The 24757-nt window shown below is 47.3% G+C and overlaps 1 protein-coding gene across 39 annotated transcripts in view; it reads left to right on the forward strand.

Annotated features, from left to right (window-relative positions):
- PTK2 (protein tyrosine kinase 2) overlaps window positions 1-24757 on the forward strand; it is a 239455-nt gene that overhangs the window by 49099 nt on the left and 165599 nt on the right. For 9 of the 39 annotated variants that reach the window (XM_021088821.1, XM_021088826.1, XM_021088836.1 and 6 more), the window contains exon 1: window positions 6212-6581. The exons of 17 other annotated variants lie outside the window; for them this stretch is intronic. In XM_021088821.1, the coding sequence (XP_020944480.1) occupies window positions 6536-6581 (46 nt within the window). In that variant the 5' untranslated portion in view covers window positions 6212-6535. Of the gene's footprint in view, window positions 1-5069; window positions 5207-6208; window positions 6582-24757 lie in introns of those variants that run through there. 13 more of the 39 variants (XM_021088825.1, XM_021088835.1, XM_021088839.1 and 10 more) reach the window with 5 other exon arrangements.

Consider the following 24757-nt stretch of genomic DNA (forward strand, 5'->3'; position numbering starts at 1 on the left):
AACTACTTGATTGCCTTTTGGTATTTGTGTCATTTTGGTCAATATCAACAAAATCCCCCTCTCCTTTTTTTTTTTTTTTTTTTGTCTTTTTAGGGCCACACCTGTGGCATATGGAGATGCCCAGGTTAGGGGTTGAATTGGAGCTGTAGCCGTCAGCCTACCTCACAGCTACATCAATACCAGATCCCAGGTGTGTCTGTGACCTACACCACAGCTCACTGCAATGCCAGATCCTTAACCCACAGAGCAAGACCAGAGATTGAATCAGAGTCCTCATGGATACTAGTCAGGGTCCTTATCACCGAGCCACAGTGGGAGCTCCTCCCTCTAAAATTTAATGGTAAGTAACCTCCCAACAGTTTCTAAACTTAGAATTTAGTGTTCGTCTTTTTTTTTTTTTTTTTGGCTGTCCCCAAAACAGGAACTCCGCATTGATCTTTTATATGGCAAAATAAATAAGAAATGGCCATGAATTAGTGTCTGGAAATACTCTAATTCAGTATTGTTTAGATTAAGTTCAGAATTTTCTGCCTTTTCAGAAGGCATTTTCCTTCTATTTCAAAATCTCAGTGGTGCTTCATCGAAAGGTATGTTTATCTCTTGGTGATTCTCTTTGTCTCTCAGGTTCCAGCCACATGTCCAGCATGGACTTGGATGCTCTTACCCGAATTGGTTCTGGGGCAGGATGGTTGACAGCAAGGACTACCACGGGGTGTGTGGAAGAGGGAGCACAGCCTGTCTGCCTGCTGGTCTCCCTTCCTTCTTTGTCCCTTTGGTCCCCACCGCCCCGGTCATCCTTTGTAGGCCGGCGGGGCCTGCTTCCAGACTCTCTAGAAAGCTTTGCAGCCTCCGGAGGCTGATGTCCTCCCTGCAGGTGCTGGTTGAGGTGTGTGATCTGGCTGGTGTCTGAGCCCCAGCGCATACCCCAGCTCTGCCACCAGCTGCTTAGCTGTGATACGAGGTATGTTACTTAATTTCTCTGCTCCTCAGTTTGTTCATGTGTCCCACGTGGGTTATAACATCGTCTACCTCGTTGGTTGTTGTAAGTGCTCACTGAGGAAATAGGTGTAAAGCACTGTAGCAAATTGGAGAGAAACAGACTGTGGAGCCTGACCCTCCGAGTCCAGCTTTGCAGTGCAGGAGGTCTGTGACCTGGAGCAGGTGTCACCTTGCTGTGCTTCAGTCTCTTCATCTGTGCTTTGGGGCCGATAGACTCCACCTCATGGGCTTGGTTTTTAACAACTAAATAAGTCAGCATTTTAAAAGTCCTTAGAGCAGGGCTCGGCACGTAGCATTCACTCGGCCTCAGCCGCGTCGTTATGTCTTCATCACTGTTGCTGGAGTGCTTCTGCTGTTTTGTGACTGGCACGTGGTCACTGGTCAGAGAGTGGCAGGTATTGGCCTGGTCCTCACTTTACAGGTGAGCAGACTGAGTTCAGGACGGTGAGTGATTCTTTTGTTGTCTCACAGGCAGAACTGGCTCCTTTGCATCTTCCAGCTGCAACTTCAGTGCCTTCCTCCGCTGTCCCAGGGCTCTTCCAGGGTACAGGGAGGAAGCGTGGCAGTTATCCTGAAACTTGGCGGGGAGGGAGAGCACGCCGTCACCTTGGGAGTCTGTTAGGTTTTGAGACCTGTTGTCTGTATATCTTCAGCAGTGCTAATCTCCACTGTTAGGACTAAATTTTTTTTTTTTTTTTTTGTCTTTTTGCTATTTCTTTGGGCCGCTCCCGCGGCATATGGAGGTTCCCAGGCTAGGGGTTGAATCGGAGCTGTAACCACTGGCCTACGCCAGAGCCACAGCAACGCGGGATCCGAGCCGCGTCTGCAACCTACACCACAGCTCACGGCAACGCCGGATCGTTAACTTACTGAGCAAGGGCAGGGACCGAACCCGCAACCTCATGGTTCCTAGTCGGATTCGTTAACCGCTGCGCCACGACGGGAACTCCAGGACTAAATGTTTTTACTCCTTACCAAGTCATGATTTTTTGTGGTACTAAAATTTTCTGGAAAAGTTTTTCTGTTTCTGTGGTGGAGACAGTGGGAGAGTGACCGAGCCGTGGTGGTTCTGTGAGTGTGAATGCAAGTAAGCTGAGGACAGGGCACCCCGTTGATGGGCATCCAGCTGTATCGTAACTGTCAGCTGTTAGTGGAGGGGCCCTGTTGAGAAGGTGTTGAGTTTATTTACGCCTGTAACTTGTGATTAGTGCGAACATAAAGAAGGTAAGAGGAGAGAGGGTTTAATTGTGTGTGTATGGTGTGGATTATAGTTTTCTTTTACGTTCCTCCTGTTGGTTGACATTAAGAGCATTTAGCAGTGCTTTACTCTTCTAAGAAGTGTTGCCCTAAAGTTTCAGTAGCAACTTAAGGCAAACAAAACCGTAATAGTTACATGAGAACTGTGCAAGTCAGACGAGTGTTTTTGAGAGCTGCTTTTGTGACATTTATCAGCAGTTTGTTTCTTGATGGGTCTCACCCAGTGACTTTCTTATTTAAGGGCAGGTTTCTGTAAAGAAACCAGATTGGACAAAATTGTGTAGTATATGAAGCGTTTTCTGCTTACTGATCTTGCTTATAGCATGGTTTGCTAGCCGTCTAATGGTTTTTATCCGATCTCACACACTAGTTTCATTTTGCTCTGCTCACAGCTGCAGTGGAAGTTCGGATTGGAATATCAGAATGCTGGAGTTGTGTGATTTATTTTTTATGTGGGATGGGGAAGGGCATTTCACACAGTTTTCCAAGAATTTAAATCCATTTTCCATTTAAAGCAGCATTTTCAACAAGTGTAATTCACTTGTTCATTCAGTAGGAGGTGAAGCAGCCCCTGAGACCAAGGCAGGCCATGGCATGGGGGAAAAGCATGTTTCCTTGCAGGCCCGGGGCCTGGGCCTGTCCTGGTGTGCAGCGCATCTGACGCCTTCCCTGTGGTTGTGGTCTCCAAAGCGAAGTAGAATTTCCCTCTGCCGTCTCCTCCTCATCTCCAGGGGCCAGAAGAATGTGCATTAATTTATTAGCCGTTTTAGCATTAAGGCCCTGGAGACAGAATGTGCGGAACAGATGCAGTTCCTTCCTGCCATGGGGGTTGCGGGGGCAGCTGGACAGTGAACGTGGCGCCAGAGTGAATCATGCAGGTGCTGTGGGGAGACGAAGCCAGGTTAAGGGCAGGGGCTGTGCAGGTTGGATGAGGTGCTGAGGACAGGCCTCGTGGAGTTAAGTGATGCTCGAGCAAAGGCCAGAAGCAAGGACGTGAGCCTGGTGGTCTTCCGGGGCAGGATTGTCCCACCTAGAGGGACCAGCAGTGTCAAGGCCCTGAGGTCGTGCATACCTGGGGGGGCGAAGAGCAGCAGGGAGGTCAGTGCGCTTGAAGCTGAGAACCCGGCGGGGCGGTGAGGAGGTGAGGCTGAGGGCATAGATGGGAGGGGAGCCTCCTGGTGCAGGGCCTTGCTGACCATGCTTTGTGTGCAGGTCGCCTGTTCTGGGAGAGTTGGGGAACTTCTGGTGAGTTTTAGCAAAGGGGTGAAATGGTGTGATTGATGTTTTGAAAAGGTTGGTGGCTGCTGCCGGGTTGCGAGTGGAGCGCAGAGCAGCCAGAAAAAGTGCGGGGTGGGGAGGCCTGGGTGCAGGACAGCAGCAGACACAGGGCAGAAGGCCTGGGCAGAAGGCCACAGTCCGCATGTGCTTTTCTCAGGGCAAGGGTGGTGGGTTTTGCTGATGGGTTGTCTGGATGTAAGAGATAGAAGGGAGTCAGGATGACTGGGGCTTGGGGCCTGAGCAAATGGTAACCTTTCTCATAAGTCTTAGTTAAGAGTTTACCCGTTAAGTGACACAGAGTTGCTCTTAACTATACTGATACTTTAAAGAGGTTGTTTCAGGTAATCACAGAACTTTTTCATAACTCAGCATAAAGGGATTGCTTACTTTTTTCACTTATGTTACCATTAACTGAGGGCTGTTCCTGTTCTTTTCAAGATGTCACTGGATTGGGAATTTAAAAGCGTAAATTGTTTTAATATTTAGCAAAAAGAAAATAGGAGCAGTGATATCCCCAAAGTGGATGCGCACAGTCGTCTTCCAGCTCTTTGGCCCAAGGCTCACTGCCCTGCCTCTGAACCTCGGGTCCTCCTCGGTAGAGGGGGAGCAGGTGCCTTGTTGGGAGCGTGCTTAGGCGTCAGCTCCGTTGTTGCATGTGTGAACGCACCTGGCACAGTCGCTGGTTCGCACTTGTTTTCTGCAGTGAGCAGAGCTCCTGTCTCCTCTTCTGCTCTTTCTTCTCAGTGGCCCCAGTGGCTCTTAACTTCCACCTGCTCTGCTTGGTCAGGCAACTGCTGTTTCCCTTGTCCTGGAGAACTTTGTCTTCTCTGTGTCTTGCCGTCTTTTAGCCCCTCAGAACCTTGCATATCAGGAGGTGACATTTGGATATTGAAATAAAATGTAAATTAGCTTGGCAGGCGGGAGAGAAAGCTGCTCTCCACTGGCTACTTCCTGGACACTGGGCTTCTCCCCCTCGCTTGCGCTCGCTGTCTCATTCTGAACAGCTCCCAGCTTGCCCCTCGTCCCTGCCGCCACTGCCCTGCGCCAGCTCCAGCCTCCAGCACCACTTGCTTCTCTGCACAGCTGGAGCGTGGCCCCCTGGGCCGTGTGGAGAGCCCTGGCTTCCCAGATGGCAGGGCGGGCTCGATGACACGGTGTCTCTCCCGGCTTGGACGACCTGTCTTTGCTCATCTTTAACAGACATGACAGCACTGATTTTACTTAGATGTGAAAATTGGATGTACTCAGTATGGACGATTGAAGGTAATATTGGTGTTTTAATTTTTGAGAGTCAGAGGTTTCAAGAGAGACTCACGGTCTGCTTGGGTTGTTTGTATAGTCTGTTCGTTGATGGCTCAGATTAAACCCCAAGCCGTCCTCATGGGGCTGAACCAGATGCCAGACTTGCCCACGGATGTGCTTTGATGCCTCCCATGATGGCAGTAGGCCTTTCTGTCCTGGGCTGTCCTCAGTAGTGGGGTGATTTTCATGGATTCTACTTGATCTAGCTGCTTATTTCTTCTGTTCTTTTTTAGCTTTCTTGCCTGTGTTTTCTGGAGCTCCCTTTCTTCCCAGTGTTGCCTGAGGTCAGAGTTCTCTGTGGTGAATGATGTGTTTTCACTGGGTCGTGCGAGAGGTCACTTGAGCTCTGCCTACAATTAGGAGCCTGAAGGTAAAGCCTGCAGACTAAGCATCACCTAGGGGGCTGTTAGAAACGGGACACCCCGCCCTGAGGCAGCCCCAGCACAGCCTTTGTGCAGCTCCTGTTTTCAGAAGTTAGTGAATTCAAAAGATCGTGTTCACAGTTAAGTACAGGATTTTTTTTATTAGCTACTAGCAAAATTACCCATGTATTAGGAGAGCTAAACTGTGTCGGGCTAGAATGTGTCCTCCCTGCGCTCAGCTCAGACAAAGGCGCCAGGAGCCTTGTGGCTTTTACCTCTTGGCTAAGCTACTGTTACCTCAGGGCTGAGATACTCCGCGTGGAATGTGTTCGAACAGCTCAATTTTTAGATGACCTTGAGTATCTTTTGGCTTGAATGGAGAAAGTAGCTTTGCAATTTTAAGAAAGTTGCTAGTACAGATTATTATTTTTCTGTCCTGCTTTTTCCAGTGTGAGTGAGTTTATTGGTCACTTACATTTTGAGGCAAAAAAAGAAATCATGCATCTTGGATCCCTTGGTATTCCCCAAACCTAAATTTGAAAGTATCCGGCAACCTCAAATTCTTGTTTTTATATCTTTTCTAGATCTTATAAATCTACAAACTTACTTTTAAATCTCAATCTGAAAAAATATTTTACCTCAAAAATACTTTGGACGTATTTTTTTTTTTGGACATATTTGTTTTTAATGTTGATCAGGATATTTTTTCAAAATTATTCTAATTTCATAGAGATAATTATTTTACCTGTAAGGTCAGAATTAGGCGGGTAAAATGCCCAAAGCATGACTTGGAAAACAAAAATGGTTTGAGGAAGCATCTACAGACACGATCTGGGTCAGGCTTGATGTGCAGCTGACTCACTTTTGTAAATAGAAGTCGGCCAGTCGAAGTGAACGAAGAGTAAGATTAGCATGTTAATAAGGTGCTGGCTCGGCTGCCTCTTCCTCCTCCCACTTCCCTCCCTCCCCGCCCGCCCTCCTCCCTCCTCCCTGAATGAGTCTAGGAACACTGGCCCTTGGGGTCACATTACTTGCTGGTTTCATTCTGTTCGGGAGCTTAATCTGGGCAGGACGGTCTGTGTTTCAGATTGCGGAAGCTGGAGAAGATTCTGTAACTGAGAGGCATTCTTCAAGCTGCTGGAAAAATTACGGAAGGAACACCTCCCAAATTTTGCTTCAAGCTCTGAAAAAAGGAGCACAGAGGGGAAGCTTAGTCTTATTTGTGGATCCAGGCAGCCCTGTGGGAGCGATGAGCAGGGACTTGGTCTTTCTAGGACCGAGTTTATGTTGTCGGGAGTGGCGGGCCGAGGGGCCCCGAAACCGCAGGTGCTGACTCTATGGAGAAGAGCCGCTGTAGTCCGTTTCCAGTGTGTTGGGCCAAAGGTATAAATAACTTAATAATCTGTTTGGTTTAAACTTCATTTAAGTTTATACTTTTGCACTAAAAAGGGGGATGCGGGTTTGTCAGAATGTATTTCAAACAGATTTACAATTAAATTGAAGGAAAAATGGAGATTTGTGTGGTCGTATATAGGTTTGCAAATATGGGGTAAAACCAGATGGCATTTCAAATAGTAAATAAGATTAATTTTATGGAAATTCACTTAAGTGAGTAAGCTATTTTTTTAAATCTCAGTCTTTTGTCTCTTAAAGTTTTATGGTTTAAATTTTCATCAAGATGTTCTCATCCATTCTGTGCTGTAGATGTTGAAGAATAAGGAGACTAATTTTAGCTTCAGTAGGACTGTAGGAAAAGGAGTAACCTAGATTTTATTTCAGAAATCGATTTCCTTTCCTCACTGTGGAGACTGCACGTTTAACTAGAAACTCCTTGTTACTGTAAGGTGGGTTTATCCTTAAGGGTCAGCAAGACTGTGAAATAAACAGTTATCCGCTGTAATGCTGTTAGGGGCTTTAGTTATATAAAAGTCAAAATATAAAATATAGTGCTTCCCTGTGACACTCAGACAGTATTTGGGGAGCACATTTAGAAGTGTAATTTGCCATAGAATTCACATACGAACAATACCAAAACAGGTAAGCTGCCTTGCTTAAAATAGAGGTGAATACCTAGCCTGGGAGATAAAGTCCAAATGAGTAATTTAATAAAAGTATTTATCTTTAAAAATATACTTAAATATCATGTTCCTCCACTTAGGGAAGATTTTCAAAGAAGGTGTCTGCACCGGGTAGAAAGCTGTGTTGTTAGAAGTGCAGCTTCAGGCCGATTAAATTGAGTGTTAAGTTGAAAATTTCAGTACCACCAGGATATTGATGTGTTAGCACAAAACTAAATGGGCTTTCATTCGAATTGTCCTCATTGTCCCTTAATTCTTCTCTAGGCTTTTAAACATTTCTAAAACACGTGATGTTAGAACCCTTTTAGTATGATGCTGTCCGGACAAAGCATCTGTCATTTCTTTTACATAATTCGATGTTCAGAGTAAAGATTTTGTGGGGTTAATCTTGAATTTTAAAGGACATTGGGTTTGGGAACTTTTTAAAATTTCCGTTTCTCCCTCCAGGCCTGTGTCGTATAATTGAGCACGATCAGCACGAATGCTCAGAGGCAGAGTTCTATACCTGTGGACAGTGCTGGTCTTTTGCTAGACTTGCTGGGGCCCGTTTCTGTAAGGCTGCTTCCATTGTTGAGAGGGAGTGATGGCCCTGTGTGAGCACTGATCATTGACAGTAAGGCCCTGAGTGCACGCACAAGTCTAGGCTCGTTGCAGGGTCTGTGAGCCCAATGGCAATGTGATAAAGTGACTTTAGAACTATCAATTTCGAGAGATTGCAGTGTTTTTGCTTGTCCTAAAGCAGTCGACCCAAGCCACTTATTTTTGCATTATGTTTGCTACTGGCAGAGCCAAAAGTAGCTTTTTAAAACTGAAATATCATTTTGATGGAGGCGGGGCTTGGACATGAGAGCAGAGCTCATGTGTGTAGAAGAGGGAAAAGGCAGGGACAGTGTCAAGGTCAGAATTGGTTTTCAGGAGTTCCCATGTGGTGCAGCCTGTTGAGGATCTGGTGTTGTCACTGCATCGACTTGGATTCAGTTCCTGGCCCTGCAACTTCTGCATGCCCCAGGTGCCGCCAAAAAAAAAAAAAAAAAATCAGTGTCCATGTAGGGCTGGAACGTGCCGTCTCCTCATATCATGGTTCAAGAGCAGGTTGTGACGACACCAGGCAGCTTGCCACCCTGTCCCCTCTGGGCTGAGCTTGCTGCCCAGTGAGCATGAGCACAGCCCAGGAATCTGTCTTCTTGCCCGTCCTCTCTGCCTTCTGTGCTTCCCTGGCCCCAGGACGGGGAGGCAGGAAGCCTTAGGTGTTCCTCCAGATCAACACTGTGTGGCAAAGGCAAGGGGGTGCTGTATAGGAACTGGCTGAGTTGGTTATTTTCAAGTATGAAATTACTACTTTTGGATAAAGACAAAGTAAAAATCTGAAATCCAAAGAACATGTATCCAAGTCTCTCTCTGCAGTAAGGCATTCTAAACCTCGCTTTTGATTCCATCCGTCACGTTAACCTCAAAAAACAGCATGCCCCAATTTAAGAAAATAAAAGATACTTATTAGAACAGGCTAAAAATAATGGAACAGACCTATATTTGTATACATTGAACCGAAACCTTTAAAGTATCCTTCAAACCCTGGAGTCTTTTCTATAATACAGTTTATTGTACTGATGAATTTAGTGTCAAGAATCCACCTTAGGATTCCACCCATGGAAGACTGTGTTTTAACGTCTCTAGGAGGACTTTGTTATCAATCACGTTCACCGTATCATTCATTATTCCCGAGGCTTAAAGGTAGCCTTAGTCCAGAGCAGTGAAGGAGGGTTATGCTCTCACTGCTCTGTGACGGGCTCCAGGCTGCTGCGTGCAGACCGCCGTGTTTGCAAGGCTCTTCGGTTATGTCCGTCTGAGCTTTGTTTATTTCATCCTGTTTAAAGACCGGGAGAGATGGAGCGGTGTCAGATTCGACTGTTGGGAATAAATGTGTTGCTGGTTTTTTCTCTATCTTTCAGTGGTAGGTTGAGATTGAATATACAATTCATAGTTCATTTGCGTGACTCTGGATCCCGTGGTTTTTGTTTTCGTTTTTGAATGGCTGCACCCTTGGCATATGGAAGTTCCCAGGCCAGGGGCTGAATCCGAGCCGCAGCTGACGTATGCTGTAGGTGCGGCAACGCCAGATCCTTTAACCTAGTGCTGCAGGCCAGGAATCAGGGCTCAGATCTGTGCCTCTGCAGTGATCCCGGCCGCGGCCGTGCTGGATTCCTAACCCAGCACAGTGGGAGCGCTTGGATACCAGGCTTTTGTAGGAACATTTCAGTTCCGTCCGTTTGTCCGCCTTTCCACATGACTCTGTGTGCAGCCTGTCTTTTCTTCCGTGGCTCAGGCTCCAGTGGTCTTCTGCCTCTTAATAGCTACGTTTGTCTTTTGCATCCAACACCTCCAGAGAGGAGCCTCTTGATCGATGCCCCTGAAGTCGGTTCCTTTCCAAATCCTGCGTCCTGATGAGCAAGTTGACCTCTGCCCACTCTGCTGCTCATGCCACAGACCCCGCATGCATCTTTGGGGCCTTCTTCCCTGTGTAGGATCCATATTTTTATCCTGATGATTCTGTCTCCAGAATACGTCCTGAATCCTCTACCTTCTCTCCCTCAGGGCTGTGGGAGTTGCTTCCTGTTGGTCTTCCTGTTTCCTTACATGCTCATCCTTCACACACCTGCTGGAGTGATTTTGTAAAAACATAAATCTGATGTTTTGCTTCTTAAAATTCCACAGTGGCTTCTCATTAGAACTGGATGAAATTGCAGATGCTTAATGTGGCCTGCAAGGCTTCACCTGATCCAGCTCCGGGCCATAGGCCCCTTGCTCATTTTGACTTGTCAGTGCCGGGAACGCCCCAAACGCTTTCCTCTCAGGCCCTTTGCACCTGCAGTTACCCTTCCTGGAGCTGCCTTCGTCCCCCTCTCTGCCCAGCCGACTCCTCTTAGTTCCGAGGGCTCAGCTTGGCAGTTTCTCTCTGAGGTTTCCTCCCTGGGCCCCTTGCTGTCTCGCACAGCCCTTGCTGGTGTTGCTCTGGGATATGCTGCACTTGGTTGAGCTCTGTCTTCCTTGCTGGACGGTTAACCTAATGTGGTCAGGGACTATGTTAGATTTTCCTCTGCTTGGCAAGTGGTTGGCAGAAATAAATACCACGTTAATATTTATTGGTACATCCTGTATTGAATCAGCTAATCCACGTGCCTTAAAAATAGCCCAGCGAGGGGAGAGCATTGGCCTTCGAGTCCCTCACGCGCCCTGCATTCTACCACTCCCAACTGGGGTCTCGACACAGGCTTTCGTCCCTGCTCCTCTGCCTCCCTGTGGGATTGTGGCCATGTGGTCAGACAGCTTGAGGAGTTAATTGACAGATTAAAAATATATTTTTATGTGCGTATATAAACATTTTATAGCTGTATTTATGTAACTACCTAGGCACATGTAAATTTACAATAATGGAAATTAAATGTTTTCCGGAGGAGCGACTGTTATAAGTACACAGCCCAGGGAACAGGTCATGGTGCCCGGCACATGGCCAGCCCTCAGTGAACACTCAGCTGAGTTCCAGTGCCCTCTGCACGTGCCCTGATGCCGGAGCGATGGCCTGAGGTGCTGCCCACCTCGCTGCCTTCCTCTCTCTCCCTCTGCAGCCCCCCAGACTTTGTGCGCTTCGTTTTCCGAAAGGGCTTTCTAGGCCGTGCCTCTCTCTGCCCCTACAGGCTTCTGCTGCTCCTACTGGAACATTCCTCCTTCACATGTGACGCCTTCGGGACTCTGCTCCAGGCTGTGGCCCTCTGTCTGTCACCTGCACACAGTGGCAGAGCTGGTGACTCCCTTAGCTTTGCATGTTGCTTGTCTCATGTTACTTGGACATAAACTTCTTGCAGGCCAGGTTTGAATCTCTGTGGCCTGATGTATTATCGACACTCAGTAGTGGAGGGAAAAAGAACTTGAATCGGTGGAGTCTTGGGTGTTTTGGGTTCAGGCAGAGAGGGTGGGGAGCTGCTGTCAGGATTCTCCTGCTGAGGAGTGAGAAGAGTATGCTGAGTGTGCCTTTTCCACTGGCTGCAGTTTGCGGGGCGGCGGGGGGCACTCAGGCCTCTGGAAGGGCTGAGTGAGGAAGGCTTGTCCTTCCGCCCCATTTCTTCAGGGGGCAGCGGTGGGGTTTTTCTTCCCAAGCCTTGCTTCCCGCCTTGCCTCTGAGGACCCGTGCTCTGCATGTGGGTCCCAGGCCTTGTCTGGTCCCTACACCCCTACCCCTGCCTTGGCCCTGGGCTCCTTCTCCCGGGGAGCCTCATCCTGCACGTGGCTTGGCACACTCGTCCACCCCGGTCCCTCGCCGTCTTTTGGCCACAGGTGTCATCCGTCGTTCCCAGACTCTTCTTCAGGTGAGGGATGCTGTTCTCTCCCCCAGGACCCTGCTTTCCTGCCATGGTTCTCCCTCGTCCCTGTGAACCCCCAGCCTTTCCAGCCCAGGTCCTTGGTTATCTTCTCATGGTGGCTGTGCCTTTGCTCTGTGAGCACAGACTGTTAGCACCCTGTGGGGAGCGGGTGTAGGGAGTACATGAGTTTATGGTACGTAGAGAGTATGAAAGTAAGAGGTGTCTGTCACCGCAGAGGGAACCGAGGGAGGGGACACTCAGGCAGCACTCGACCAGAAATGAGGAACACAGCTGGCCTGTTTCCTGTGGGGGCCGGTCCGGCGACCTGGTGCCCTCCCCGTTATTCCTGTTGGGCTAGTACTAGCATCCGCTCCCTCCCCCGGGGAACTGGTGCCCTGGCACCCGCATCCCGTCCTCTGATTCCTTTGCTTGTCTGTACTGTGTTTGGGGACGTGTTCTCTCCTCACGCGGTTCTAGAGCTTTGGTTGCGTGTGGGCTTTTGCTGAGACATGCCCTTCTCAGCCAGGCAGGGACATGTGTGCCCCAGCTGATCCGCTGACAGCCCCCCCCCCCAAGCCTCCCGGTTTGGATGATAAATTGGATGTGTCGTCTCTGACCATCCTGTTGGAAATGGGTGGTTCTGCCACCACCACCCTCCCTCCCTCCTCAGCCCCCCCAGCTTTCTTCTGGGGTCCTGGGGGGAGAGCAGGCATCACCAGCTTTACCAGCTTTACGCGTCTGAGTTTCACTTGTTTGGCTTCCGGTGCTCCTGCAGTGAAATGCACACCTAGGAGACAAAGAACCGGTCTTTCCTGCTCACCCCTCTCCCAGCACACCTGCGCCCTGTACCTGGCAGGCCCTGGGGTGAGGCGATGAACGCCTTAATGGCTTAGCTCATCTTGTCTGCCTGCAGCCGCGGCCGTCTCGCCCACTCTTTGGACGCCAGTGAGAAGGGGAGTGGAGATTTTTGTGAAAATTAAAAAAACTTTTGAGTTCCTTTTAGTGCTTTAATGGTTAAGGATACTGATTTTTAAAAATAGTGTCCACAAATAATTTCAGATTCATCTGTAACTGTTTAAACTGTGAGGAATTTATATAAACAATAGTTTTCTGTATTTATCAGTTTTCACTTAAAGAGAAAAATCTAACATTAAAACAATTATCACTGCATAATTTGTTTTCATTCAAGTAGTCTTTGTATAAATTTATAATACTGACATTTAATTTACATAATTTAGATTTACGATTAGGCGTATTAATTAAATTATATACATTTATACTCTTATACCTTTCTTCCTGAAAAGTTGTATAAATTGAGTCATATTTTAAATACTTTATAGAAGTTTGTTGGAAAAAAAAAACAGTGGTAGTTATTATTTTTTAGTAAAAAGACAGTCAGACCTTGGTTTATTTTGTGGTTCATGTAGCTTTGGTTCATTTTCTGTGTTCTTACTCTCACAGATGTTGGTGAAAAAATTTTCTCTTTTTGTCAGCTATCACAGTGTTCAACTGAATTTGCAAGCTTATGGATAAGGAGTTTTTTTACCAGTTATAGCAGATTTTTTGGAGTTGAGTTGAAAAAATTGTTTCCCCTAATTCTGATTTGGTGGAGCTGTGTTGAAGCCATAGATCAGCTTGGGAGAGTGACCTGTGACCAGTATTGAGACTGACAGTGAGTGTGTCTATCCAGTTCGATAGGTGCGCTTTATTATTTCGTAGCAGCTTACAGCAGATCTCAGTGTGGAGGGCTGGACTCTTTTTGTGCTATTGTAAGGGAAATGTTTGGGTTTTATGTTTGTTTCTTTGTCTTTTGAGGGCGCAGCCGTGGTGACGTCAGATCTGAGCCACATCCTTGAGCTCCACTGTGGCTTGTGGCCACGCTGGACCCTTAGCCTGTGAGCAGGGCCAGGGATCAAACTCACATCCTCATGGATACTAGTCGGGTTCTTAGCCTGTTGAGCCACAGTGTGAACTCCAGTTCTTAAGTTTAATTTTCCAGTTCTTGGCTTGGTATGTAGAAATAGATTATCTTGTGGGTTTTTTTTTTAATATTTCATTTTTTATTGTATTTGAACAGATGCAACATAGAATGTACCACTTTAGCCATTTCAGTGTACAATTCAGTGGCGTTACGTACATTCACAGTTTTGTACAAAGATTGTCTTGTTAGTTTGTCTTGTGGTCTTACTATAAATTTGCTTATTAGTTCTGGTGGTTTATTTAAGTAGACAGTCCAAAAAAAATTGTGATCATGTAATTTGTAAATAAAAATGATTTTTGTCTCCAGTCTTGGTGCCTTTTGTTTCGTTGTCCTACCTTTTTGCCCACCTCAGCGTGGACCTTCATCCCAGTGTTGAGCGGAAATAGCAAGAGAGCACGTCCTTGTCCTGTTCCAGTCCGAGGAAGAAAGCATTTAGTGTTAAATATGGTTTAGGTCAGTTTTGCCTTTGTTTGTTTTTACGATAACCTTTATACAATCAAAACCCCCTTTCCTTCTAGTCCCTAGTTTTGTGAGTTTTGTTTTTAAAATCGTTAAAGGGTGTTGAATTTTGTCCGGAGCTTTCTCTGCGTCTGCTGCCGTGATCACAGGAATTATGTGTGCTCTGATTGTTCAACCAACCTTGGTTCCTGAGGTAAATCCCTCTTGATCACGATGTGTTATCCGTTACCCTGTTTGTACGTTGTGAGATTGGGGATGCAAAATTCTGTTTAGGATATTTGTGTCTCTTTTGTGAGGGACATCGGTTTGCAGCTTTTGTTTGTGTTTTTTTGGTCGTCTTTTTGTCAGGTTTTCATATCAAAGTTCTCATAAAACAAGTTAGAAAGCATTCCCTCATGTGCCCGTTGGTGTGATTGATTTATATGAAATGCTAAGCTGTAGTTACAGTAGTGGGAGGAGTAGTTCTCCGTGGCGGATGGTGTTAACTGAAAAGGGACATGAAGATAAAGCAGTCGGGACAGGTTCTGTATCTTGGCCTGGCTGTGAGCCATAAAGATGGAGAGACACATCCGTGTGTGTTCGTATGTATGTAAACAGTCAGACTCTTTACCTCATCTTTGCGCCTTTTATGACCATACTTTAATCCAGAACTGCTAAAGTTATACTGTAAGTGCACCTCTCGTTTAACATTGCATTTCTGATAAACCAGGCATTGTTCTATTTTGCAAAGGGAAAGTTATGTAATCAACAAAAAAATTAAGCCAGTTTCCTACGACCTGGTGAAAAGACCGTATGTGAACAAAATCTAAAATGTGAGATTTAAAATGATTAAAGATTATCAGACAGCTTGGTTAACAGTTGTTTGTATATGGAAAATGTGCATGCTCTTCACTGAACAATACATGTATAATAAAGTAATACAGCAGTAAATAAATTTGCAAGAAAAGCATGCAGACAAAAACAGACTGCCGGGTATAAAATAAATAAGATACAAGGTATAATGTAGAGCATAGCGAATATAACCAATATTTTATAATAACTTTACATTGATATAATCTATAAAAGTATTGAATCACCATGCTGTATCCCTGAAACTAATGTAACATTGTAAATCAGCTACACTTCAGTTTAAAAATAAATAAATAGGAGTTCCTGTTGTGGTTCAGCAATAACGAACCTGCCTAGTATCCATGAGCATGAGGGTTCGATCCCTGGCCTCACTCAGTGGGTTAAGGATCTGGCATTGCCGTTAGCTGTGGTGTAGTTTGCAGATGTGGCTCAGATCTCGCATTGCTGTGGCTCTGGTGTAGGCCTGTCGCTGCAGCTCCGAATAGACCCCTCGCCTGGCACCTTCCATATACTGCAGGTACAGCCCTAAAAAGATGTACACACATACATACATAAATAAAATTACCTCCTCCCCCCAAAAAAACCTTTAGCAATGAAAAAGAAGGCAGTGTCCTAGAATTATGACGTGAGCAGGAGAGTTGAGGCTCGACTGAAGTTGAGGAAGGAGGCTGAGAGAGGTTGGAGCAGAGGATTTCGGAGGAAGGGACGGCCCATGGAAAGTGTGAGACCGCAAGGAAGTTCCAGAGGTGCTCACTGGCCGGGAAGGCTGCTGAAGCTCTGCCGGGGTTTGATGTGTTAGGGTGGAAACTTTGCAACTGGAGCCTTGTTTGTATGCTGTCTTTGTGTGTCCTGAAGAGGGGTGGGTATCTATGGAAGAAAGACTTCTAGAGAAGTCACTCTCCAGGATAGGGTTCCCTGAATTATGGGAGGTCCTGTGAACATATGCTTTTGTTTAAAATTATGCGTTGTGGAGTTCCTGTTGTGGCCCAGCAGTAATGAACCCAACTGCTCTCCATGAGGATGCGGGTTCAATCCGTGGATCGAAGGATCCAGCGTGGCCATGAGCTGTGGTATAGGCCACTTACACGGCTCGGATTTGTGTGGCTGTGGCGTAGGCCGGTGGCTGTAGCTCCGGTTTGACCCTAGCCTGGTAACTTCCATATGCCACAGTTGTTGCCCTAAAAAGACAAAAATAAGAAATAAGTAAAATTATGTATTGCATTTGGGAGATGTACATGTAAAGAAAGCTGTATTTTCTTTCAGTCCAGCCAGAAAATGCTGTATCGAAAGATAGGTTCATGGGAAGTTCCCTTGCGGTGCAGCAGGTTAAGGATCCAGCGTTGCCGCAGCTGTGGCACAGGCCACTACTGCAGTGCTGGTTTGCTTGCTGGCCCGGGAACTTCCACATGCCATGCGTGCAGCAGAAAGAAAGACGTGTATCGTTGCCTTACTGAGAAACCAAGGAGAAGAACCAGACCTGGTGACCCATTGATCTCCACTGAGGTCTGTTTTGTTGGCCCCCCTTTTTAAAGAGAAACAAGATACTGTTAGAATATCATACACTAACATTGATTTTTTAAATGTGACGATCTTGTTGCTTTGTGAAGTTGACAGAATTTCATTGAAAAGATAAGAGTCCCGAACTGTGGACTGTTCGTGTCTCAGCTGTTATGTAGCGTCGGGGTGGAATGGTATAACTAGTAGTATGTTTTCAGTGTAAGAAAATGCATATTTGGGGGGGGGCAAGGTTTAGAGGAAAATATAAAGAAAAGCTGAGCTTAATTTGGTTATTGGATTTAATGATACGTTTCAGATATACCGTCTATAAGGGTAGGAATGGCACAGTCTCTTTCCTTTTTTGACAAGGATTCATAGGGGTGCTGGGGCCATGCAGCAGTGTGACCACCAGTGATGGGGCCGGTGCTGACTGGGGCTGAGGTGGGCTCATGCCGTGTGGATTAACAGGAGGCCTTAGCGGATGTCTGCGTAGAGGACAGGCCGGCCCAGGGCCCTCCCAGCCTCAGCCCGGAGACGGCAGGTCATCCTTCTGCAGCGATGCTGACTTGGGCTCAGGTATTTTGCCAGGCACTTGCGCCCGTTGTCTCAGCCCCGGGGCAGGTGTCATTCCCCACCCCACCACGAAGGAACCCGGAGGGACGTAAGAGCCCTGGGCTGTGAGTGGACTGCTCCTTCGCCGAGGCCCTGCCCAGAGGCCCCGCGCTGAGCCTCTGAGACACGCTGCCTCTGTGGGCTCCAGCCGTCTTCAGTCGCAGCTCGGAGGATGTTGGGCTCCTTTTAACGGTTCGTTTGGGCGAGCTCGGCGGAGTTCCTGCTGTCCTGTCATCGCCGGGGGTCTTGCCCGTAGAACGTAAGCCAACAGCGGAGGGGACAGAGCCCGTCCCGGGGCTGAGGGACGGCCTGACCAGGGCGCGTCGTCACAGCCATCGTTGCTGAAGGCCTGTGGTCACAGTTGTGTCCCCACTGGGGGCTGTCTTCTGCGGGCATGGTTTTAAACACTTTGCTGTGGGAAATGCCTGATACACCGTAGTGCCTTGAGCCTATTCTTGGGCTCAGCAGTGTGGACGAGGTGCAGTCAGGCTTGTCTCCTTGGTTCCTGGAGTCCCGTCCAGAGGCTTTTACCCGAACGGGCCGGCTGGTCCCCGAGACTAGGCACATCCTGACCTTCGGGGTCTCCAGCTCAGGGGCTGCTTCCCCGCTCAGCATAAGGTTCCCTGACAGACGACCAGGTATTTAAAGACGGCCTCTGCCTTCAAAAAATGAGAGCACAGTTTACAAAGATGGACCAGCAAGCAGAAGGAAGCTGGAGGAACACAGTAAAAATGTAAGTCTCAGTGCTGAGAGGAGACGCTGCTTCCGGGCAAGACAACAGAATTCTTTTAAAAGTACATTGAAGAGCAAGAAGATTAAAAGTAAAAAAGCAGAAATAAAGTCAGTGGAAACTTGGGGAAATGACGTGGAAGGTCTCTCTTAGAACCCCGAAGGACAAAGCGGGAAGAAATTAGGGTGACGCGCTCAGAAGGTCTGACATCCGAAACAGCAAGAGTTGCAGAAAAAGAAAAGGGGTAAAACCATCAAAGAAATGATGCAGGAACATTTTCTGAACCAAAGGGAAAGGGTTTCTGGATTGAAGCTTCCCAGATGTCAGACACCCAGAAGCCGCCCCCCCAGAAGCTGTGACACTCAGGAGAGGGCCTCCCCACCTGCCTAGCATGCACTGCGGCTGTGCTGTCATAACTCTGGAATGATTTGGGGCTTTTGCTCTACAGCTCTTGCTACAGTTGTAATTTTTAAATAGTATTTATTACAGGGGCAGTTCAGTAATCACGTGTGTGTGTGTGTATGTCTCTCCATCTAGCTGAAAGCTCTTCAGGTTAGGGTTATACCTTTTTTTTTTTAACCCATACTAGTAGATGGCTCAGCAAATGTCATTTGAATTAATTACCTAAGGGAAAGGTGGCACATTCATTTGCCTACGGGGGACAGACATGGACAAATGAATGAGGCTGGCTGACTGTGAAAAAGCAGGCAGTAGCAGCAATAACTGGCAGCTGGCTCTCGGCTGAGGCCAGGACAGCCTGGTGGCTACTGATGACATGGGAGCTTGGCCACTGAGCTGTGTGTTCCTTGCAGTAGTGGGCCCACTAGTGGCAGTTTTCCAGAGGAGGCGCAAACCCTGGGGCAGAGGGGCTGCTGAGCAAGGGTGTGGTCTCTGAGTCCTGCACTAGGTGTGTGGCCTTGCCAAGGTTGCGTCTCTGCTCCTGTCTGGAAAGCAGGGAAATTAAATGGTTTCATTTTTAAGTGCACAGAACAGTCCTGGCATGGTAAATGCTTCATGAATAACTATTTAAATAAACCTCTGGAGGCCCTGGTCTAGATTCAGACTGTCCTGTCTCATGAGCAGCCTTTCCAGTAGTGAGTTCCAAATCAGGCGCCCCCGCCCCCCGAAAAGAGAGATCACCAGTGGGAGTATTTCCCCCAAGGTAAATTTACTTCTACTTAAGAGTACAAAGATTTGTTTGTGGCTGCAAATATATTTTAAAAGACTTCAAAGAGCTCAGAGTATCTGTCATGTGTGTCCTGTCCCGCCTCCCCCATCCCTAGCCTGAGAGCACAGGTGGTGGCCCAAGGCATATTCACCTATCCAGAGAAAATGTCCAGAGGTCAAGGCTCCTTGCTTCCCCCTCCTCTTAACTTGAGGCATGAGGTGCCTCCTTCATTTGCCTCGAGTTGAGGCATTTAGACCTGAGCTATTCCCAGAGACAAATGCCATGCTGAATTGATGTTTTTCCTTCCTGCCCATCCCCCTTCCTCAGCAAAGAGCATTTGCCCGTCCTGTGTGCCTACCTCACTGGATCACTTTCCCACTTAGCTCCAGGCCAGAAAAACGGCTGTTAACTCCTTTAGTCTTCCATATGCAATTTGACTAATCCTGGCCTCTTGGATTTTTTATATAGGACGCTGGGTTGTAATGGAAGCCTTCTGATTGGTCTGCGTGGACTTAATTGCTGCCCAGGTGCCTATGCTAACACCACCAGGCTCTGAATTTGCCTCTAGCACCGGGCCTTGTCCTACTTGCCTGCGTTGGCCTTTGCTTTGGCTCCCTGGTTCGCTCCCCTTTACACAACCTTACCTTTTGTTGGATGTAAGTTTCCATACCTATTCTCAGGATCCCGGCGTGCAACTCACGTTTTGTAGGAACCCTGACCATGCCCCAGTCTGGGCTGAACCTTTGCTTTGCTCCGGCCTCGCCCCCAGCACCGTGTTCTTGGCACACTTGCCTATGGGGGCTTTTCTCATGACAGTTTCCTGTTCTCAGCCTGCACTGCTTGCCTGGGAGTGTGCCTGGTACACAGTCTCTTAGATTTAGGGAGTGGGGGAGGTTGAATTAGTAGGTGGAAAGTAGGCGAGGGTACTGAAGAAAATTAGGGTACAGCTTGGTGGGTGTTTGTTTGTTTTGCCTTTTAGGGCTGCACCCACCGCATATGGAAGTTCCTAGGCTAGGGGTTGAATTGGAGCTGCAGCTGCCAGACTATACCACAGCCACAGCCACAGCAATGCAGGATCTGAGCGGCCTCTTTGACCTACACCACAGCTCACAGCAACGCCAGATCCTTAACCCCCTGAGCGAGGCCAGGGTCTGAACCCACATCCTCATGGTTACTAGTCAGGTTCATTACCACTTAGCTACAAGGGGAACTCTTGGCTTGGTGGTTTTGGCACAGGAAACCTTGTGCTCTGGTTCCCAGACTAAACTTGGGTAGAGGGTCCCATGGTGTTCTTGTCCTGGTGCAGGTTCAGGTTGGGTGGGTTTGTGCCTGAGGAAGCCACTCTCATCAGACTTCGCCCCCCACCGTGCACTCTGCTGACACCTTGGTCTCAGGTCAGAGTCTTCTAAATGACCAAACGCGGAGGGTCATATTTGGACCAGGTATGCACTGGATACCTCTTTCTTGTGGAGACATGTCAGTAACTTGGTCTCTAAGCCATCACTCTTGGGTAACCCCCACCCTTCTGGAAGCGGCTTCTTAATTTCCTGTGGTAGTTCCTCCTCTCTCCTGTCTCTGAACATTACAGAGGGCTCGTGGGGTTTTCAGACCTCCTTCAAATTGGAGGTTGGCCTTAGGGGGAGCAGAGGTGAAGAGTGAGGAGGTGTGAAGAGGCCAACCCTTTCTAACCACGCCAGGCTCCTGAGACCCGGTCCGTAGCACAGTGACTGGAGGAGATGGTTGTAGGGTCAAGGAGTCACACTTGAAAGACTACTGAGACTAGGAGGTACCAGAGACGTTTGGAAAGAGCGAGTGGAAACCCTGCTGTGGATCAGGAGAACATAGGACCTTTGAAGCTTGGGTAGGCTAAGTACTCACATCTGAAAGAGGGGTACAGTAGGAGTACCCCACCCCAGGTCACCGTGCCGTGGCTTTTCCACTGTGCGAAGGACTCCTACCGAAAGTCTCTCCCTAAACAAAGCTGTTGGTGCTGTGTGTGGTGCATTAGCATAAACTTAGAAGCACCAAAGTTTTCAAGAACTTACTTAACAGGTTTTCTATATTGATGTGGAACCTCTGCTCTGCAAATTCTAAATTTACATCTTTAAATATTTAACCTGACTATGAAATCATAGTACAAAAGTATCTTAACCATGTTTCTTTCATCTGGGAGACTTACAGTCCGTGACAAGGAAGTGTTTGCAAAGCATGTCACGATTAATGTGTGCAGTCGTGGTCGTCAGGAGGCAGGCACAGATGTGCTCCTCCTGGCTCCGGGACAGCAGACCTGTGGGGGGTTATGTCGTGGGATGCAGCTTCACCAAGCACCTGTTCCATCTGGCGTTCCATCCAGCCACACTGCCATCCCGTCGTTTTCATCATAGTAGATGCTTATCGAGTGGTGCCAGGAATGGTAGGGAAACAGCCGTTCTCCTACCCTGGACCCCTTCCATAGAGGTCGGCCCTGGAGAAGGTGCAGAAGTATCTCTTCTAGGGCGTGGTAGCCCTCAGGATCTCTCCTTGAGACTCGCTGCCTGGGGCTGTGGAATCTGCTTTGGCAGCATTCTTTCTTTCATTCATTCAAGCGTCAGTGTGTGTTCAGTTCCTCCCAGGGTTGTTGGGGCTGCAGTGGTGGCAGGTGTGCGTGTGTGCACACTTAGTACAGGGGGCTGCTTCACTGAGCTTTAGGATTTTAGGGGCAGAGAACGTTGTTAGGATGGACCTCATGGGATCTTGGGGTTTAGGTGTATGATGGACCTGAACTGAAAGAGTTTTTCAGAGCTTCAGTCTCACCTGGTCCCAACCCAGCCACTGAGTAGCTTTGCGTCCTTGGAATAGAGTCTTTCATCTTAGGCTTTCCTATCTGTGTAACCGAGCTAGTACCACCCACCTCTAACAGTCAGGGTGAAGGCAAAATTAAACGAGAAAATGTATGTAGAGCCACTCAGTAAGTGGTAATTTTATTTATTTGTAATGATTGCTGGTACTGCGTGGACTGTTGATCCATGTGTGATCAGCTGGGATCCATGTGTGAGTTTCAGGAAAAAATGAACTTTGCAGCCATACAAAAATTGGTGCTTATCAGTGTCTGCATTTTCTGGAGAAAATGTCCATATTTTTCAATAGATTCTTAAAGGTGTCTCTCATCAGTGTGCACACGTGTGTGTAGATGGTCAGTGAACAGTAATTTGGCATTTGCAAGCATCACTCATTGTATTTGTTTTGTAAAACACCATGTGCCTATACTGTTAGCAGGGCAGCGGAGGCAGAAATGCAAAAATCAAGAACAGTTGGCATTTATCAAATGGGCCATGTGACTTGCTTCTTTGCTGGATTTCTAACTGTGGCTCAGGCGATTAGTTTTAGCTGTGCGCTTTGGCATTGCGTGTTGCTTTTGGTCAGTTGCTGGGTAAGAGTCTTCTGGCAGACCTTCTTTGTTCTCGTATTTGTAAAGGAAGGTGTATGGTTGACGTGCAGCATCCGCACTGTAAAATGGGCACATCCTGTATGGCCTGGTGCGGGTTTTTCCTGCACCTTCCGTACCAGCGTTTGGAATGATACCAGCTGCCTCCTCATGGTCCCTTGCAGTCGTTATCCCGGGAAAGGAAACCAGAGTTGGTTTCTATCACCATGACTCAGTTCTGCTTCTTTTTGAATTTTGTATGGTTTTTTTGTCTTTCATAACGTCTGTGAGATTTACTTGTGTTGTTGAATGTAGTATTTACTCATCATTTTTCATTGCCATTGATGGCTGTTTGGGTTTTTCCAATTTTGAACTATTTTGAATAGTGCTGCCATGAAATCACGTGTCTTTTGGTGAAAAGGTGCACGTATTTGTCTTTGGCATATACTTACAATGAAATGGGAGTTCCCTTTTAGCAGGCTCGGCTGATTAAGAACCCATTACACAGTGCCTGTGAGGATTCGGGTTCGAACCCTGGCATTGCTTAGTGGGTTAAAGATCCATCACTGCCGTAAGCTGCGGCACAGGTTGCAGATGTGGCTCAGATCCATTGTTGCTGTGGCTGTGGCATGGGCTGGCAGCTGCAGCTCTGATTCAGTCCCTAGCCTGGGAACTTCCATATGCTGTGGGTGCAGCGCTTTAAAAAAAAGAAAAAAAGAAAAAAGGAGTGAAGTGGCTGCTCCTAGTGTATGAATTCTCTTCGGCTGAAATAGAAGTCGTTTCCCAGAGCGCCTGTGTCAGATTACACCCAGCCAGCAGTTACATAAAAGCTCTAGGTTGCTACACCTGTTTGACAACAGTTGCTATTGTTGACTTTTAAAAATGTGGAGCCGTGGGAAGATGTACTTCAAAAATCAGAGGTAAAATTTCCCCTGACACACAAGTTCCCATTTTGCAGGGTACCCATTCCGTGACTCTGAGCACACAGCTCATCTCTGACCACACTGTTTGCACCACACAGGTCCACTTATATGCGGCGTTTTTTCAATAAATACATTGAAAGAACTTTTTGGGAAGAATGTTTGGAGATTTGTGACAATTTGAAAAAAAAACTCACAGATGAACTGCATAGCCTAGAAATAACAAAAATTAAAAAGGTATGTCATGAATGCATAAAATATATGTAAATATATATAACCTACACAATATGTGTTAATTGACTGTTTATGTTATGCGTAACACACTGCTTCTAGTTAGCAGTGTGCTATTATCAGTTAAGTTTTGGGGAGTCAGAGTTATATGTGGATGTTTAGCTGTGCACGGCATTGGCACTCCAGCCTCCGAGTTGTTGAGTGGGCAGCTGTACACACAAGGTTGTGCAACCGGCACCACTCTTCAGCTCCGTCACCCCAAAAAGAAACCATGCACTTACTACCAGTCACCCCCTACTCCCTACCCCCAGCCTCTGCTAATCACTCACCTACTCTCCGTCTCTCTGGAGCTGCCTGTCCTGGGCTTCTTATGAAAAGCGAGTCCCACAGCCTGTGGCCTTGTGTCTGGCTTCCTTCCCTGGCATACTGTGTTCAAGGTTCATCCACGTGGTAGCACATCAGTTCTTCATTCCTTTTTATGGTGAAGATACTCTGCCTGTGATCTGTTGTCTGGATGTGCCCCGTTTTCTTTATCCATTCATGTTACCAAATGATGTTATTCTTTTGGAACAGAGAAGATGAAATTACTAAGCAGTGTCTTTATGTTGGGCTTTGATGTGCTCTCTGGTGGATAGGCGTGACCTAGCACACAGTTGGCCTTAGAGCAGGTGTGTGGCCGTCAGGAAAGGCTGCTTCTGTTACCTGTGGATGAGCATGTGTGATGCGGTGTCTGCTGTATATTTTGTCTGGTACCTTCCTGGAGGTCCCTCTCCTTTAGTCAGGGCACGTCTGTGCCATTTTCTTGGTGATAGTTTCTCAGAAGTCACTTTCCTCCATTTAAGGCTCTTTTTGTTGCTCTGTTCTTAGTTGGAAGTTAGCTTAGTACAATGACTTTGTTGTGATGTGTAAATACTTTGCTCTCTGACAGCAGAGGACAATGACAACACAGCAGTTGTAAGAAAGCTTTGGAACTCATGCTCCAGCAGGTTTTCTAGTTGACTGAGGCCTGAGAAGCTAAGTCCTTTGGATCCATTTGGTCCTTCTTGGATAGCAAAGCGGCTTTTTTCCTTGGTTGATTTATTTCATTTTTCCTAAATTTTTGCCCAGGATACCTATTTTAGCCCCATCTTGACCATCTGGTAAGTAATTGAGAGTACCTGTAACATCTAAGACTATTAGCCATTGAGATTTTGCTGGTTGGTTGAGCTGTTAGAGCGTGTACTGGTTTTGCTGTGTGTGCCGTAGCTGTGGGTCCCATGCTCTAGATTGGGGCTCC

This window comes from Sus scrofa, chromosome 4 (genome assembly GCF_000003025.6).
Source record: "Sus scrofa isolate TJ Tabasco breed Duroc chromosome 4, Sscrofa11.1, whole genome shotgun sequence".
NCBI classification, from domain to species: Eukaryota; Metazoa; Chordata; class Mammalia; order Artiodactyla; family Suidae; genus Sus; species Sus scrofa.